This window comes from Gymnoscopelus braueri (genome assembly GCF_963280865.1).
Source record: "Gymnoscopelus braueri genome assembly, chromosome: 8".
Lineage (NCBI taxonomy): Eukaryota > Metazoa > Chordata > Actinopteri > Myctophiformes > Myctophidae > Gymnoscopelus > Gymnoscopelus braueri.
Genome location: NC_137609.1, coordinates 36909852 through 36925002, shown reverse-complemented (window position 1 = coordinate 36925002; position 15151 = coordinate 36909852). Strand labels below are relative to the sequence as shown.

Genomic DNA, 15151 nt, shown 5'->3' with positions numbered 1-15151 from the left:
ACAGCATCCATGAGCCAATTAATATTGCAGAGGATGTGCCTTTTCACAAAAATACTAATAACACAATTACACAAATGCTTTCACATAACACCACAAAATCTTGCATGCTTATCAGCAGACTAAACAGAGTCTTGACCTCCGTTATTAACCTGTACAAATATAATGGCAGCACTAGATTGATAATTTCATATTTTAGCAATTTCTTCCCTCAAACTTCTTATGGTGGTATTAAGGCACCCTTAATGACCACTGTAGGAATATGAAACCGATTGACCACATACTGTTGCTATTGCTTGGCCCTTATTTTCCCTTGTTATTATATTATATTATATTATATTATATTATATCATATCTTATTATATTATATTATATTATATTATATTATATTATATTATATTATATTATTTAAAGATAAACATATATGCTGATATATGGACATATACTGATGACATCAGTGATCACCATATGGGCATAAAAGGGACAAGGACTAGCAGATACATACTGTATATGGGCATATTGTTATAGTGCCACCTTGAGGCTGATTTGAAAACTTTCAAGTGGTATTTCTTCGTCGACCTAGTGGGAATGTGCGTGCAAAGTTTCACGGAAATAGCATGCTGTGCTCATGATTTGAGGCATTTTGTTCAAAACAGAGCACTCCTGCAAACCTTGGGGTAGAGGTTCTGCTCTGGCATCCAGGGAGAGTGAGTGCACAGTGAGTCTGTCCGTGGTGCTGAAGTGGAAGTGGTCAAACTTTCTCTCTCTCTGTTAATTCTTCACTCCAACCCACAGCAAAGTTTAAGTAAACTGTGTACTGCAATATTTTCATTTGGACCCATTTAAAAAAACAAATGGACAGTGTGTGTTTGAGAGAGAGAGAGAGAGAGAGAGAGAGAGAGAGAGAGAGAGAGAGAGAGAGAGAGAGAGAGAGAGAGAGAGAGAGAGAGAGAGAGAGAGTTTGACTACTTCAGCACCACTGACAGACACACAGTGGGCTGGGTGATCTGCTGTCAGGAGGTAAAGGTTGGAACCATTGCGGATATCTGATGTATCTTGTTATGAAAAGTGTATGTAGTCTACTTTGCTGTATTAGCGATGTTTTTTGTGAGGACCACAATGGAAATAAGTCCTGGACTTACTGGACTGTTGTGTTCTATCCTTGATGGTTTTAACCTATACGCTTATTATATTGTACTGTATGGTTAATGCTTTCAAATAACAAAACAGTCCTGCACACTGCTCTACTCTACACCAAGGTCACAGCAAGAGGTTATTTTTATTTCTTATAATGTTTTATGGTTATAATTAATTATAAATCATTAATAATAGTGGTAAGGTGGTTGAAGACAAAGACTGTTGACTCTAGCTTCAACAGGTCCTTGAGCTCCACTTCGGTCCTGGAGTCCACATCATCTTTTTCCTTCCTGTAGTGGCCAAGGAACTCTTTGAAGAGTTGTGGGAGCCTGGTTGCTTTTTGATTACAGATCTCTTCCAGTGTCCCTCACCTCAGTGATGGGAAGACAAATCTGCTGTTTAAGACAGCAGTCCTGATCCGTTTCCCCACCCATTGCTACAGTAGATGAAAGGTTAACGCACACCCGCAGTTGGGTCCAGTTTGACGACAAGCTGGGTGTACAAGGTTTGGTACATTAGGTGTAGGGTGGGTTGGATAAAGGTTCGAGACTTAGTTGGCTCTGCAATCTATTAAGCAACTAAGGCTTCGTCCTATTTTGCTCCTTCTTTTTCCCTCCTCCTCATGGCTTCGATTAAAGCCATTTCCTTAGCTTCTTTCTTCTGGTTCCTCACCTCATACTGCAGCCTATTTTCAATGATCCTCTGGACAATGTCATCAGTAGTGATGGCGTTCCCACTGTCTATCGTGCGGAATATTCCCCTCTTTTTGGTCTCATCATAAGGGTCTGAGCCGTCCTTGTCGGTGAGCACCTTTGACTTTCCGTGACACACCAGGTCCACCTTGAAATGATCCAGGAGATCTTTGCCCACTGCATAGGGAGCTCCAATCACTACCTCTGATACATACTTGCAAGCCAGGACACTTAGTGTTCTCTCACGGATATTCATGATTGGGTAGTTCTTCCCTTTGTAGCGATTCACTTCCTGATCAAGGTGCAGGCCTACGATGACATAGGGCCTCTCTGCCAGTTTATAGACAGCTTCTAGAAAATCAACATGGCCGGTGTGGAACAGATCAAAGGCCCCGGTCACATAGATGATTGTGTCTCCCGGCTGGGGCTCCTTTCCAGAGGCAATCCGGATGATCTTCTGTGTTGTCTGGAGGAACTGAGACGCTCCTGTCCATGGGCTGTGCCCTTTAGGACCCTTCCCAAAGTTATTTATGTGTTGCTGGAAGTCTGAGTTATCAATATTGCTGTGATGGGCTTTTGTCATGAGCAGCATGCGACCCACCAGGTCAGTGGTGGAGACTCCCTGCGTCCGTTTACACTCCCGGTACCGGCCCTCATGTTTCACCTCTGCATATGTATCCTTTCCGTCCACCGTCAAGGTGATGTCATCTCCATGCACACAGAAATCACTGTTGTATTTGTTCAGAGTCTCTAGGGTGGTGACATAAGGTGCTCCCTCCACTATCTCATCAACCCACTTGATGGCCCGCACCATCTTATAGCGTTCCGTCTGGGTGAACACTGGAGGACCTTTATGTTTGGCGATCTCTGCATCTGTATGCAATCCTACTAAGAGGTAGTCTCCCATAGCCTTGGCTTGCCTCAACTGGTTAGAGTGGCCATAGTGCACCATGTCAAAACAGCCATCAGACCACACCCGGACGATGGGCTTACTTCTGTCATGGCTACGAAAGGAATCCCCAGGCTTAGAACCATTGTCTCTCTCCTGTCCATTCGTGGCATGGTTGCCAGTTTTGATCATTTCGACGGATTTGGCTAATGATCAAAGCAAAGACGGAAAAAGGATTCAAATATTTAACTTAAATTAGCCTGACATTTCTCGGAGGGATATTTCATATTCTGCTTCTTAACTTACACGTCAGACTAACTACCTTGGAAAGCCAATTATTACTCACAATGGGGAGAGGGGAAGAGACCTGTATACAGTACAGTTTAAGTACCAAGTTTGTCCGCAGAAGCGTGACGTTATGATTTTCAGACGTGAGGTCAGAATATAATAACCATATATGGGCAAAACATTTATAAAGTTGGAATACATTGTCAGAGTACCCGTTGTGTGTGTGTGTGTGTGTGTGTGTGTGTGTGTATATATGTATATATACAGGCTAGTCCATGTTGTGAACTCCGCAGAAACGCCCAGACAGGCCCTCATGCCCAGACAGGCCCTCATGACATAGAGGGCTCTGTCCCTTATATTATATTTTCATTATTGTCTCCGCCAGGCCGAAAGGCATGGTGAGAGAGTATGTTCTACCCCCTGTCCGTCCATCCGTCCGTCCGTCCGTCCGTCCGTCCGTCCGTCCGTCCGTCCGTCCGTCCGTCCGTCCGTCCGTCCGTCCGTCCGTCCGTCCGTCCGTTAGCAGCTAATCTCAGGCACCGTTGGCCCGGTCGCTGCGAAACTGTGCACACAATCTCCCTGGATGCCAATTCAGAACCTCTGCCCCAATTTTTTCACATGGGCCTGTTCTAGCCCCACCAGGAGGCAGATTTGTGCAAAACCCTTTTTTTTTATATTACTCCTACAGATTTAATCCAAACGTCATGCAAATCGGTACACAGTATCTCTATAGTCATGTCATCAACACGGATCTGTCCGATTTTCCATTTTTCTCATTGCCTAAGGTTGCCTTCCAAAGTTTGCAGGATTGGTCCGTTTTGAACAAAATGCTTCAAATCATAAACGCAGCTTGCGATTTCCGTGAAATTTCACACGCACATTCCCACTAGGCCGAGGAAGAAATGCCACCCTTTTCACATTGGCCTGTTATAGCGCCACCAGCAGGTCTAGTTTAGCAAAACACATTTTTGGAACAAAATGCCTCAAATCATGAATGCAGTGTCTGATTCCCGTGAAAGGCCTAACAACAAATGGCACCCTTTTCACATTGGCCTATTATAGCGCCACCAGGAGGCCACAATAACGTACCTGACCTGGCGGAGACCTGTGCTCCGAGGACCACTTTTTCTAGTTATATTATATTTTAACTCTATGCTCTGTCCCCATAATATGCTCTAAAAACGGATAAATTCAGATTTTGAATATACGTGAAGTCGTTATGGACATATTAAAAATGTAATAAAATGTGTGTTCCAATGCTCAATTATAATGTCATTTTCCATTATTAACTTGGTTGATGGGGTATGATTTGGGAATCATGACATTTTGCTAAACATTCATGCTAAACACACTATATAGTCTATAGTGGTCAAATATATAACTTGTAACGGCCTGTTACAATGTTGAGCAGAAACAGGAGCACATCTAGCATAAGACTGAATAATACCTGTGTTTGTGCTGGAATTGTATGGGTTTCATATAACAGTAACAGTGCACTTTCAAACATGTAAAGCATGTATTTTCTTTAATGAAGAAAATACACAAATACACATCCACATGACGTTGTCAGGGAGAGGGGAGGGGGAGGGTGGTGGGATGGTCGGGGGAGAAGCAAACCACGCCTACTTAGGAGACCATTTGTAGGATTTGTGTACTATTTCGCCTCTAGTGGCTCCAATTGAGATTGTGTATCTTCGTACAGTATATTAACAATCTTTGACGTTAGGTAACCAGGTTATCCCTCTCCCGACACCGCTACTGTACCCAGGTAGGGAGGCTCGCCCGTGACAAGAGTTGAAATGTGTTGAACTTGATGACACGTTAACGCGTCTGTTCACATGAGGAGCGCTGTGCGACCTCGCAGATCCAAGCGAGAAGGCAAGCGTCGTCTCACTCCCCGTGTGAAAACCTTAAGACACCAAACAAAAAAGCTTGCGATCGCAGGTACATTTGGAATCGTGGCTACATGCTGTGATTGTTTTTATGTTTTTTTGTTTCTGTTTAGCACAACTGCATAGCTGACGTCTGATCCATTTTTAATTTTAAATGGCAGCAGCGATGGGAACAGTGTCAATGTGGACTTAAAAATAAGTCTTAAAATATGACAAATATTTTAAAAGCCCATTTGTCTTAATCATTTGGTTGGCTTTAATGGAAAAGAAATCCAGCCCTGTGACTTAGAAAAATTAACGGTTTTGCTTGGGTGGGGTTGGTTTAGGGGGCATTATGGTAGGCTAAAACAAAGCCAACTGTATTAAAAGAAAGTAACATTGAGTTAAACCATAAAAAGGTTAATCAAAAAGTGCCTAATAACATTATGAGAAATACATTCTGCAGGAGCGCCACCAAGCTGGAAGTTCCACAATTTAATACACTTAATGGCGGACTTGCCTTACCAAAGTTGCTGTTCTACTATGCATCATTGAAATTATTCATTGGCTTCAATCTCCAAGGACCTTGTGGTGTTGGTTGGAGGCACAATCATGTTCTTCATCCTCCCTAATGGCCCAACCCGCTTTTTAATATACTTTATTGAAATGATTATGTTAATAAACATTTCAATACATGGTAATAGACATTTCAATACAGGTTAATAAATATTTCAATACAAAAATATAGTGGTGTGTTGGACTCCTGGTGTATCACCATGGCACATCGCGTTTTTCATAGTTGGTTGACCACAGTGCACACCACATACCAATGGAAATCTTGATCCATTAAATACTCCATACATTACAGCATTATAAGTGACATTTACATTAAAACCAATTTGTGCCATTTTCCCCCAAACATATTGTGACCTCTGACAATCTAAAAGCAGGTGTTCAACAGATTCGTCCTCATTACAATTATCGATAGCTCCTCCCGACCAATTAATCCTCCCAAGCTTACAGTCACTCTTGTGGTGCGGTCTATCCTCAGGATTTGGTTTAAATTCAGGCATCATTTTATGTTCATGTCAGCATCCAAACTGATGCCGTACATGAGGAGCCACCTGTTTCCCCCATCACTACAAGATACCTTACATGTGGCAGAATTGAGATTCTGAGCTTTTTAGAGACCATTACAAAGATGGCACCTTCTCTATAGCATCTCAGATCTATCCTAAGATGAATCCGACATTACTTTCAAGTTAGACACTGTGCCTCCTCTATTTATTTATTGTTGCTATTCTGCCAACCAGCATAGGGATGATCTTTTGACCTAATGTGTGTTTGATGTGTGTGCACTAGTATTCAGATGGTACTACTCTATTTAATGTGCGGGTGCTGATATTCAAATGGTACTACTCTATTTGATGTGTGTGCCCTGGTACTACTCTATTAGATGTGTGGGCGCTGGCATTCAGACGGTACTACTCCATTTGATGTGTGGGCGCTGGTATTCGGTACCTCTATTTATAGTGTGTGTTGCAATCTGCTGCAGCTGTTTATGCCGTGCTCATACCAATGAAATAGCTGAGCATAGTTAAGGACACTGTTGGATAGTATGACCCTGTGTGTTGTTTTCATTATAGGACAGTCTAATGTTTCATATTTATGATTAGAATGCAAAGAACATGAATACTGGCCTCATTAGCAGTTGGCAATGGCCAATTGACATGGGTATGGTAAATAGGGTGTTCTCTGAGTTCTATATTTTTATATTTGGAGACATTGGGAATTACTTTCAGCCAATCGCAATGCAAGGAACTTACGTCATCAATAATTCCATCAATAAAGGGAGATATAAGGGAGAAATATGCAGAGTGACTGCAGACTTTGCATACACGGTTTACACTGTAATTAAGACATGTCTGATGATGAGATCTGTCTGGGTTCTCCTGTAAGTCAGCTTATTACCCTTTATAGTGATGAGCTGGATGACGCGATAGAGCCGAGGAAAAGGTCCATGGCGCACTCTTCTGGAGACTTCAGCTCAAGGACTTCAAGACCTCCTCTCCTGAAAACATTGAGGGAGGCCGATGCAGCTGCCAGCTCTGCAGCTGATCATCTTGTGTCCTTTAGGGATGCCATGCAAGATGAATTTGGTGACATCCACCAAGACAGAAGACAGCAAGCCCTTTTGCTGGAGAAGTTGGATGATTTTAAACGAACAAACAAAAATGTTCGACAGCAATTGAAGGAGGCACAGACAACAGAGTCTGATCGAATTAAAAGAGATGGACACATTGTCTTACCAAAGAATAGTGAAAACCTGCATGTAAAAAGGAGTTATAGCAATATATCAGACAGAAGGATGGAAGATTTGCGAAGGCAACCAAAGCAGAATCCATGCTGCCAAGAAGTATGCAAACAGGACATGCGTGCTCACCTGCAATGGCACCTACGCAAAAAGGAAGCTGACAATGATCGTCAGACCGTGCAGCTCCGCAACTTGGAAACTGATAACGGTCGTCTGACAATGCAGCTTCGGAGTCTAAAGAGTACACTTGTTGACAGAAAGACGAACATTGTTGACTTGAAGAGGTCTATCGACGTTCTGTCTGATAAGGCCCAGGAGGACAAAGAAATACTCCAGAGCACCGCCAGAGCCCATAAACAGAGATCTGATAGACTCCAAGCTGCTCTTGATAGACTTAACACTCAATTGAGAGAGAGAGACGCTCAGTTGGACAATGCTTGTGTCGATAGGGAGTCCTTTAGAAACCAGAAGCTGATATTGGAGCAGAAACTAGGTGAATCTCAAGGTGCCCTGATAGAGGAGAGGAAGAAAAACCAAGCTGAGAAGTACCTAAGTCAGCTGGCACAGCTTAGAGATGAAGTAGATGTTTTCAGGACAAAGTACGAGCGCCTTTTAAGGCAGATGGAGGATGAGAGGTGTATAAAAGATGGAGAGGTTGAAAAGCTCAGGCAGGAGCTGCAGGGGCGTGGGGACGAACTGCAAGCCTATCGTGATTTACTGAAGGAAGCCGAGCAGAGGTTCTGTGAGACCCAGGGGAACCTGCAATGCTCTCAGAGGAAGTTTTTAGAAAAATCAGATGCTTTAAGGAAAATGCAGGTTGAGCTGGACGGTGAAACAAAGAAGGCCAGATCGTCTCAGAAGATGAAAGACTCTATTCATGATGAATACTCTCGCATGCAAGAAAGAGTGTCTTCTATACAAAATAGGACAGAGGAGCTCCAGCAGGAGAACCGGGAGCTGGTGCAAAGGCTGACAGATCAGGAGGAGGCTCTGACCTACAGCCACAAGCAGGTGGAACATCGCACTGCAGAGTCTCAAGCCCTCAAACAGCAGTTGGATACAACTTTGTCAGATGCTATTTCTAGAGAGACAACTCTAAAGAACAAGATCCTGGAGTTGGAGGCAGAGAAAGGAAAAAAGGAGGCTGAGCTGAAGAGAGAGTTTCATTCACGTCTCAAAAACCTCAATACCAACTTGGAAAAATCAGAAAGCACCAAGAGAAACACTTTGAGTGAGATCGAGTTCTACCAGAGAATGTATGATAAGACGTTTGCTGGTGATTCACTTCGAGACCAAAGGGCTGCATCCTCATATCACAACTCATTGACTTGAGAATTTCTGAGTCTGTCTTTGGCACTGTATATTGCATGTCGGCTCCAGGCTGAGCAGGTGAACTTGTAGTAGTGAAACCATCCTGTTATCTGTATGGACAACCAGATGACACAGCAGCACCACACAGTCTTCTGTTCGCAGTTCCAGAATAGCATTGCCATTTGTCAACGTTTATGTAATCTTAATTTATCCACTCATTTAGCCTATGCAGTTTTACTATAGGCTAAATGCTGACTAATAGGGGTTAGTCAGCATTACGTGTTTCTACATCAAGGACATAAGAGGTTTTTTTTGGCCAATCCCCACTGTTGACCTAGGGAGGGTATAGACTGCCATGTACAGTACATCCTCGGATTCACATGGACTTAAAATCTCCTGCCCATTTGGACAGCTATTTTTTTGTTGTTTTTGTTGGATACTTATTGCCGATTTACCAGAGTTCGGGGACTAGAGTCACATGACTTGACTCGAGTCAGACTTAAGTTGAATATTTGAGGCCCTGAGAGCACTTGCCCAACATTGATAAAAGACTCGACTTGACTTTGACTTGGTAATGGTGACTTAGACTACTTGAGACAAATTACTTAAAAGGACCGACTTTTGTTATAAAATATTTGCGTTTCTCAAGTTATGTTTTGTTTTTTAAACATGCTTGTGTGAGTTAGAACCTAGAGTGCAATACACGCAAACCTGGCAACAAACTAGGACACGGCTGAACAGCAGAGGCCAACGCACGAGGCAGGTATCATGTAGGGGGCAAGTTAGTTCTAGGATTAGGATTACAAGGATTATGATGGTAGTAAGAAGAGAACAGCTGTATGCAAGATCTGCAGCTAAAAAAATCTGTGACACAAACGCCACGATTTATAACAGACTGGAGCTTAATTATGCATATTATGTGATTGAAGTTAGTAACAGACTAACATTAGCTAGACTGTTATAATCAGGCATCCGCTGCCAGCCCAAAGTGCCTCATAAAATCCAGCGGCTGTCAACATGGGCTCACATGACAAGATGGTCTCTACTTGATCCAATGCTCTAGCACAATCAGCAGTACAGACACACCTACAGTAACACCTTTTGGCAACAGGTTAGTCGGACGTGCGGTAATGGCTGTGAAATTTCCTATAAAACTCTCACATTACAAGCACCCGCAGATCTGAAATGGCCTGCACTTTAGCAGCTTGAGGGAACACAGAACCACAACCACACTAAGTGGCCTGCAGGTCACTTGTCCCTTGCCAAACCCACTTCAGCAGGTTGATCAAAAGGCCAGCGTGGTCCAACCTCTCAAACAGAGCACCTGAATGTGCTGGAGGTACTGTATCCCTGCGATGTATTGGGGGGTGGCCCGATTCTTTTCAAGGTCCTTTTAAGTTGCTACATGTAAAAGTATGGACGGTATTCAGACTTATTTCTAAAATATGGTGCCTTTTTCTCTAAAGAAAATAAAATATTAATTCTAATACTTATTCTGCATCCTACTTGAGTGTAGGTGCGCTATAAGCTCAATACGATATTACAGATACAGAAATGTGGCCTTGTCCTCTTGTCCTCTGTCCTCTTTCATCATTCGATCTCGTTCAGTGCTGCTGCCTATCTGTTGTTCAATGGTCTGATTAAATCAGTACTTCCTCCATCATGTTGTTGAGTCCACTATGGCATGTGTTTGGGACGGCACATATTAATCTTGCCATCCCAGACATCTCTTAGATACATTGCTGTCACTATAAATGCATTGAGGCTACATTATTTTAGTTGAATTCATTAATTGAACAAAATTAAAATTTACAATTTTGCCCTGCACAGTATTATTATTATATTATTATTTTAAGTAATTTTTGTAAAGTATACATGCCCTAACTTAAATGACATGTATTGTACATACGATGTACATCTTTTTTTATATTTGTTTTTATAGCTTTGAAGCAGCAATCCATAACTTTCAAATCCTACCTGGGATTACAGGGTTAAGGGTTAATTATTTCCATTTGAGTTTCATGCAGTACCTCATGTCAACAAGTATTGGTCGTATCCGACGACATGATCTAAATGTCTCACTAGAAGAGCAGGGAGTACACCTACAACCAACACGCAATTGTGTTAGTTATATTGTATTAACATACTCTACCGTACAAATTGATCAAAACGACATTTTATTCACTTGCACTAGGTGCATACAGTACATTCTAGTGAATGGCTCAATTGGTCTCATTCAGTGAGCCTGCCTATCAGTCTATCGTTCAAAGTCTGACTCATGTCATATGTGCAGTCCTACAAAGGTTTGAACTGAAGACTTAGCAATCCAGTCTGGTACATCACAATTGCACACCATGATCAGTTCTGTAATGTTGAATATAAGTAAGTAAGTAAGTAGGTCGGGAGTTGAATATAGTAGCCTATTAAACTATATACTTCGCCAATTTACATCAGGCTGACTATTTCTTGCCGCAGTTTGTGAGTAACCTAATCTTAGGGTTAACGTTAGGTTTAAGGTTGGCCATAGTTTTTTTTGTGAGGTTAAGGTTAGGGTACGGGATAGGTTTAGGGCAGGCCAGGCATAGTTTTTGTGAGGTGTTAAAATCAAACTCACAATTAGTAGTCTTTAGTCTTCAATGCAGCAGCAGTCGCAAACTCGAACAAGTTTCGGCCTATTGGCCTTCGTCAACGTATTAACCGCCTCAGCGGAAGTGACCTATATAAAGTTTCCAAAAAGTCATCAATTATGTAAATAGAATGGGGGGGTGGGGGTATCTTACAGCTAAACAATTATATAAGGTTTAGAAATATACAATACACAGTACACAAATGTGGCGTGTATTCAGTAATAATATAATTCGAGCTAAAAAAAATTATAGCTTCTTTGGGAGGGACTTTTGGACACCTTTTCAAAATGTTTTATATTTCTTGAAATATAACGTCATTTTGACGTCCAAATATAGAGTTTTATACTGGAAGTCAAACGGAAGGCAAATATGGTGCCATGAAACTCTATTTTTGGACGTCAAAATTACGTCAGTACTTGGAGGTCAATATGACATCATAGTAAGCCCACACTGTTTCTTCAGGAACAGTAATTTCTAGTTTAGCCATTTTTGTCCCCAACCCCCAAGAAGTTATCCCAGCGGCTGTGCCAGAAGAGGATGAACTGGCTTTCCCCCTTAGCGTCCAAAGGCTCCGGACCTCTCCCACCACCTCTCAGCAGCCTCCAGCAACTACGACAGCGGCAGATCGACTCTCTCAAAGCCGCTCACCCCAGCCTGGCAGAGATCCAGAAGGATGTGGAGTACAAGATACCATTCACAGTCGGGAACTCGACCATAAGCCTCAGCGTTCAGCTCCCTCCTCAGTTCCCCCAGGAGAAGCCAGTCGTCAGCGTCCACCCGCCTGTTGGCCATCATCTAGTGGACAACAACAATGGCACCATGATCACAAGCCCTCTCATCACAAACTTTGGGATGCACTCTGACTTGGGCAAAGTCATTCAGAGTCTGTTGGATGAGTTCTGGACAAGCCCTCCTGCCCTGACATCTAATGGCCACTCTGGCTTCCCATACAGTATGTACAAACCATCCGGCATGGCACCGTACCCAATCAAAAAAGGCAATATCCGCACTCATGCAATAAGTTTCAATGATTCTTTTAATGCATCACCTCAGCAGTCAAACAAACGAACGTGTTTCGGCCCTGCTGACCTTTGTCAGCGTTTACCAACACCGTACCCAACACAAGGATTCCACTACGGGTCTGGCCCTGTATGGCCCAATCAGGCACCGGTGCCAGTCTCAGCTCTGATGCCTCATCCCGGTGTGGATACCATGCATGGCCCCCCTAGAGCAGCGCCAGCGCCATATGGTTTGATAACTAACCTACCACCATCTGTGCCCACTGTAAACCCACAGGCTGGGCTAAATGGCCAGTTGTACAAGATGCCAGAGATTCCAGAGTATTTTCCTGATCTCTCTGAATTAAGTGTGTCCCAACTGAAGGACATGTATGAGCAGGAGGATGTGTTGCTGGACTTCTTTGTGAGCCTGCCACAGCTCAAACAGGTGACCAGTGACAAAGAAGAGCTGGTTACCAATAATTGGGACTTGGCCCAGAAGAACTTTCAGATGGAACCACTGTTGGAGCGGAAGAGGCAGGAACTCCATGACAAGTACCAGCTGCTGGCCCAGAGGAAGTCAGCCTTTGAGACCAAGATGCAGAGGCAGCATGAGTTGAGTGAAAGTTGCAGTCTGAGTGCTCTGCGGGCCCGTTTACAGGTGGCAGCCCACCAGGCAGAGGAAGAAGCAGAGGAGACGGCTGAGATCTTCCTAGAGGGACGTACAGAAATAGAAGACTTCCTGACCAGCTTCATGGAGAAGAGAACACTTTGCCACAGCAGAAAGACCAAAGAGGAAAAGCTTCAACAGGCCATTAGCAACACAAATGGACATTTCCCCACCAGCGACTAGAACTCAAGGGCTGGAGTTCTGGCATCCAAAAGATGATGAGAACAAGACGGTGATGATGATGATTAGACCCTAAAGAAACGATCGAATGCCGTGGCCACATTTAGGTCAAGGAACCTTCCACAATTCCCATCTTCACAGACATAGGAAAACCATAAAAATGAGTCAAGCTAATTTCTGGATTCCAACTGATTCAGTTGCAATTAGATGTATCAATCTGACCTTTTGGAATGGACAAATACCCTCTTACTGCGCCTTTATAGTTTCCATTTAACCCCTATTCTGAGGGGGAACATAAGCCAGAAATACTGTAGGCGATTTACAAGCTCACAATGTATTGCAACGTGACACGCTGTGAGCTTGTAGAAGGAAACAAGAGCAGACCATGTCTCAGATTGTCTCACAGACATGAGCAGACAACTCAGAGCAGTGGAGTTTTACCACCTCCAATCCAAGGAATCCAGGAACCATGAGGACAGTGTTGTCACAAGTGAGCCCAGAATAGGGATGCTAGGGTTCAAGTGGTTAAACAGCTGTTTAGCATTTTTGACATCTGGGCCACACTGGGCACACTAGGTCTCCATTCAATTTGTGAAAAATAGAGGATGCTTTTTTGCAGTCAACACACTAGCAAACATACAAACAAGCTTGGCATCTGCTGGGTTTTTTACAACGATGGGTAAGTAACAGATATAAAACACTTTGTAATGTTTTTTTGTTAGTTTTTTTGTTTATATATTTTTTGTTTGTTTGGCTGGTTTAACTACAATTCAAAGTAGTCCTAAATAAAAGGAACTCCAGCAAGATATTTTCATAGTATTTTTATCATACTGAGAACAATGCCCATATGGAATGCATGCCCCCCTCTGGTTATGCAATACCTGCTGTACCCCTTGTACCTGTTGTCAGAGTACTTAGTAATACTTATACTGCACTCATTATCATAATACTTGGAGACCAGTCTATGATAGTACTCTGATGTCATGTTGATGACATCAGGGATCTACATATACTTGCACACAGACATGTACACATATACGCAGACAGAGATGTCCATGCTGGATTTATAGATTCATCCTGACATTGGTTTAATTGTCTGCACAGTGCCTGCTAGTAAATAGGAATAATAATACACTGGCTCTGTTCCTCTTACTCGGGAGACGACATGGTATTTTATTCTGCAGAGAGCTACAGTTGGATAGCAAACTTCATCACAGATACTTCAAGATGAGTCTGCAGCAAATGGATCTCAATAATATTCTAACAAAATACCAACTTCAGGGCATCAATTGATAACCTGACTCTGCCAGATGGAAGAAGCTTGCTTCACACACACATTTGTTTCAATACCGTCCCCATCTGGCGGAGTCAGGTTAATCAATTGAGCCCAAACAAAAATAAAGGCTTTGTAACTTAAAAAGAGGAAAAACATTCCTCAGGTAAATTATTTCCGCTTTTACCCCCTTTCTTGCGATGAGTTTATTGTATCCTTGAGTTTCAGTAATATAAAGTAACTCTAAATCGTTGTATACTCACCGCATAGGGAAATCCAAAAAACAAGCCACATTCAAACGGCCATAGCTCTGGAATGGAGGATTGCGGCTGGCCAATATTTTTCCCCCTAACGGACGATGTCCATGAGGAAGGAGGTCACAGAGAATATTCCATGATTTTTCAAAGGTACAGTAAAATCGCCATTTTCGCTGGCAAGGGGACAATGGTAGACGGATGGATTAATTAATTAATTAATTAATATGAGTTTATTATATCCTTGAGTTTCAGTATTATAATGAAACTCTAAATTGTTGTATACTCACCGCATAAGGCAATCCAAAGCCCAAATATATACATTTAAATAACCATTAACTTTTAAACTAAAAATAGAGTATTCTATGTGTTAACGTTATATTACACACCACACAGGGCAATCCAAAACACATACAATTAATACACCACGCAGGCCAATCAAACAGTACATTCTGCACCATAACACTGAATATGTAAGATTAATTAATTAATTAATTAATATGAGTTTATTATATCCTTGAGTTTCAGTATTATAATGAAACTCTAAATTGTTGTATACTCACCGCATAAGGCAATCCAAAGCCCAAATATATACATTTAAATAACCATTAACTTTTAAACTAAAAATAGAGTATTCTATGTGTTAACGT

At 42.3% G+C, this 15151-nt stretch overlaps 2 protein-coding genes across 2 annotated transcripts; one reads left to right on the top strand and one right to left on the bottom strand.

The window, feature by feature from the left end:
* Positions 1–1725: 1725 nt before the first annotated feature.
* On the bottom strand, positions 1726–2805 carry LOC308090348 (ethanolamine-phosphate cytidylyltransferase-like; the record flags this gene model as incomplete). The annotated part of the gene is made up of 1 exon (XM_080435481.1): positions 1726–2805. The coding sequence occupies exon 1, from the start codon at positions 2776–2778 to the stop codon at positions 1726–1728; it is 1053 nt and encodes a 350-aa protein (XP_080291607.1). The 5' UTR covers positions 2779–2805.
* An 8858-nt stretch (positions 2806–11663) lies between these two features.
* LOC308090824 (vacuolar protein sorting-associated protein 37A-like) lies at positions 11664–12977 on the top strand (the record flags this gene model as incomplete). Its single annotated transcript, XM_080436097.1, has 1 exon — positions 11664–12977. The coding sequence occupies one exon, from the start codon at positions 11664–11666 to the stop codon at positions 12975–12977; it is 1314 nt and encodes a 437-aa protein (XP_080292223.1).
* Between the last annotated feature and the right edge of the window lie 2174 nt (positions 12978–15151).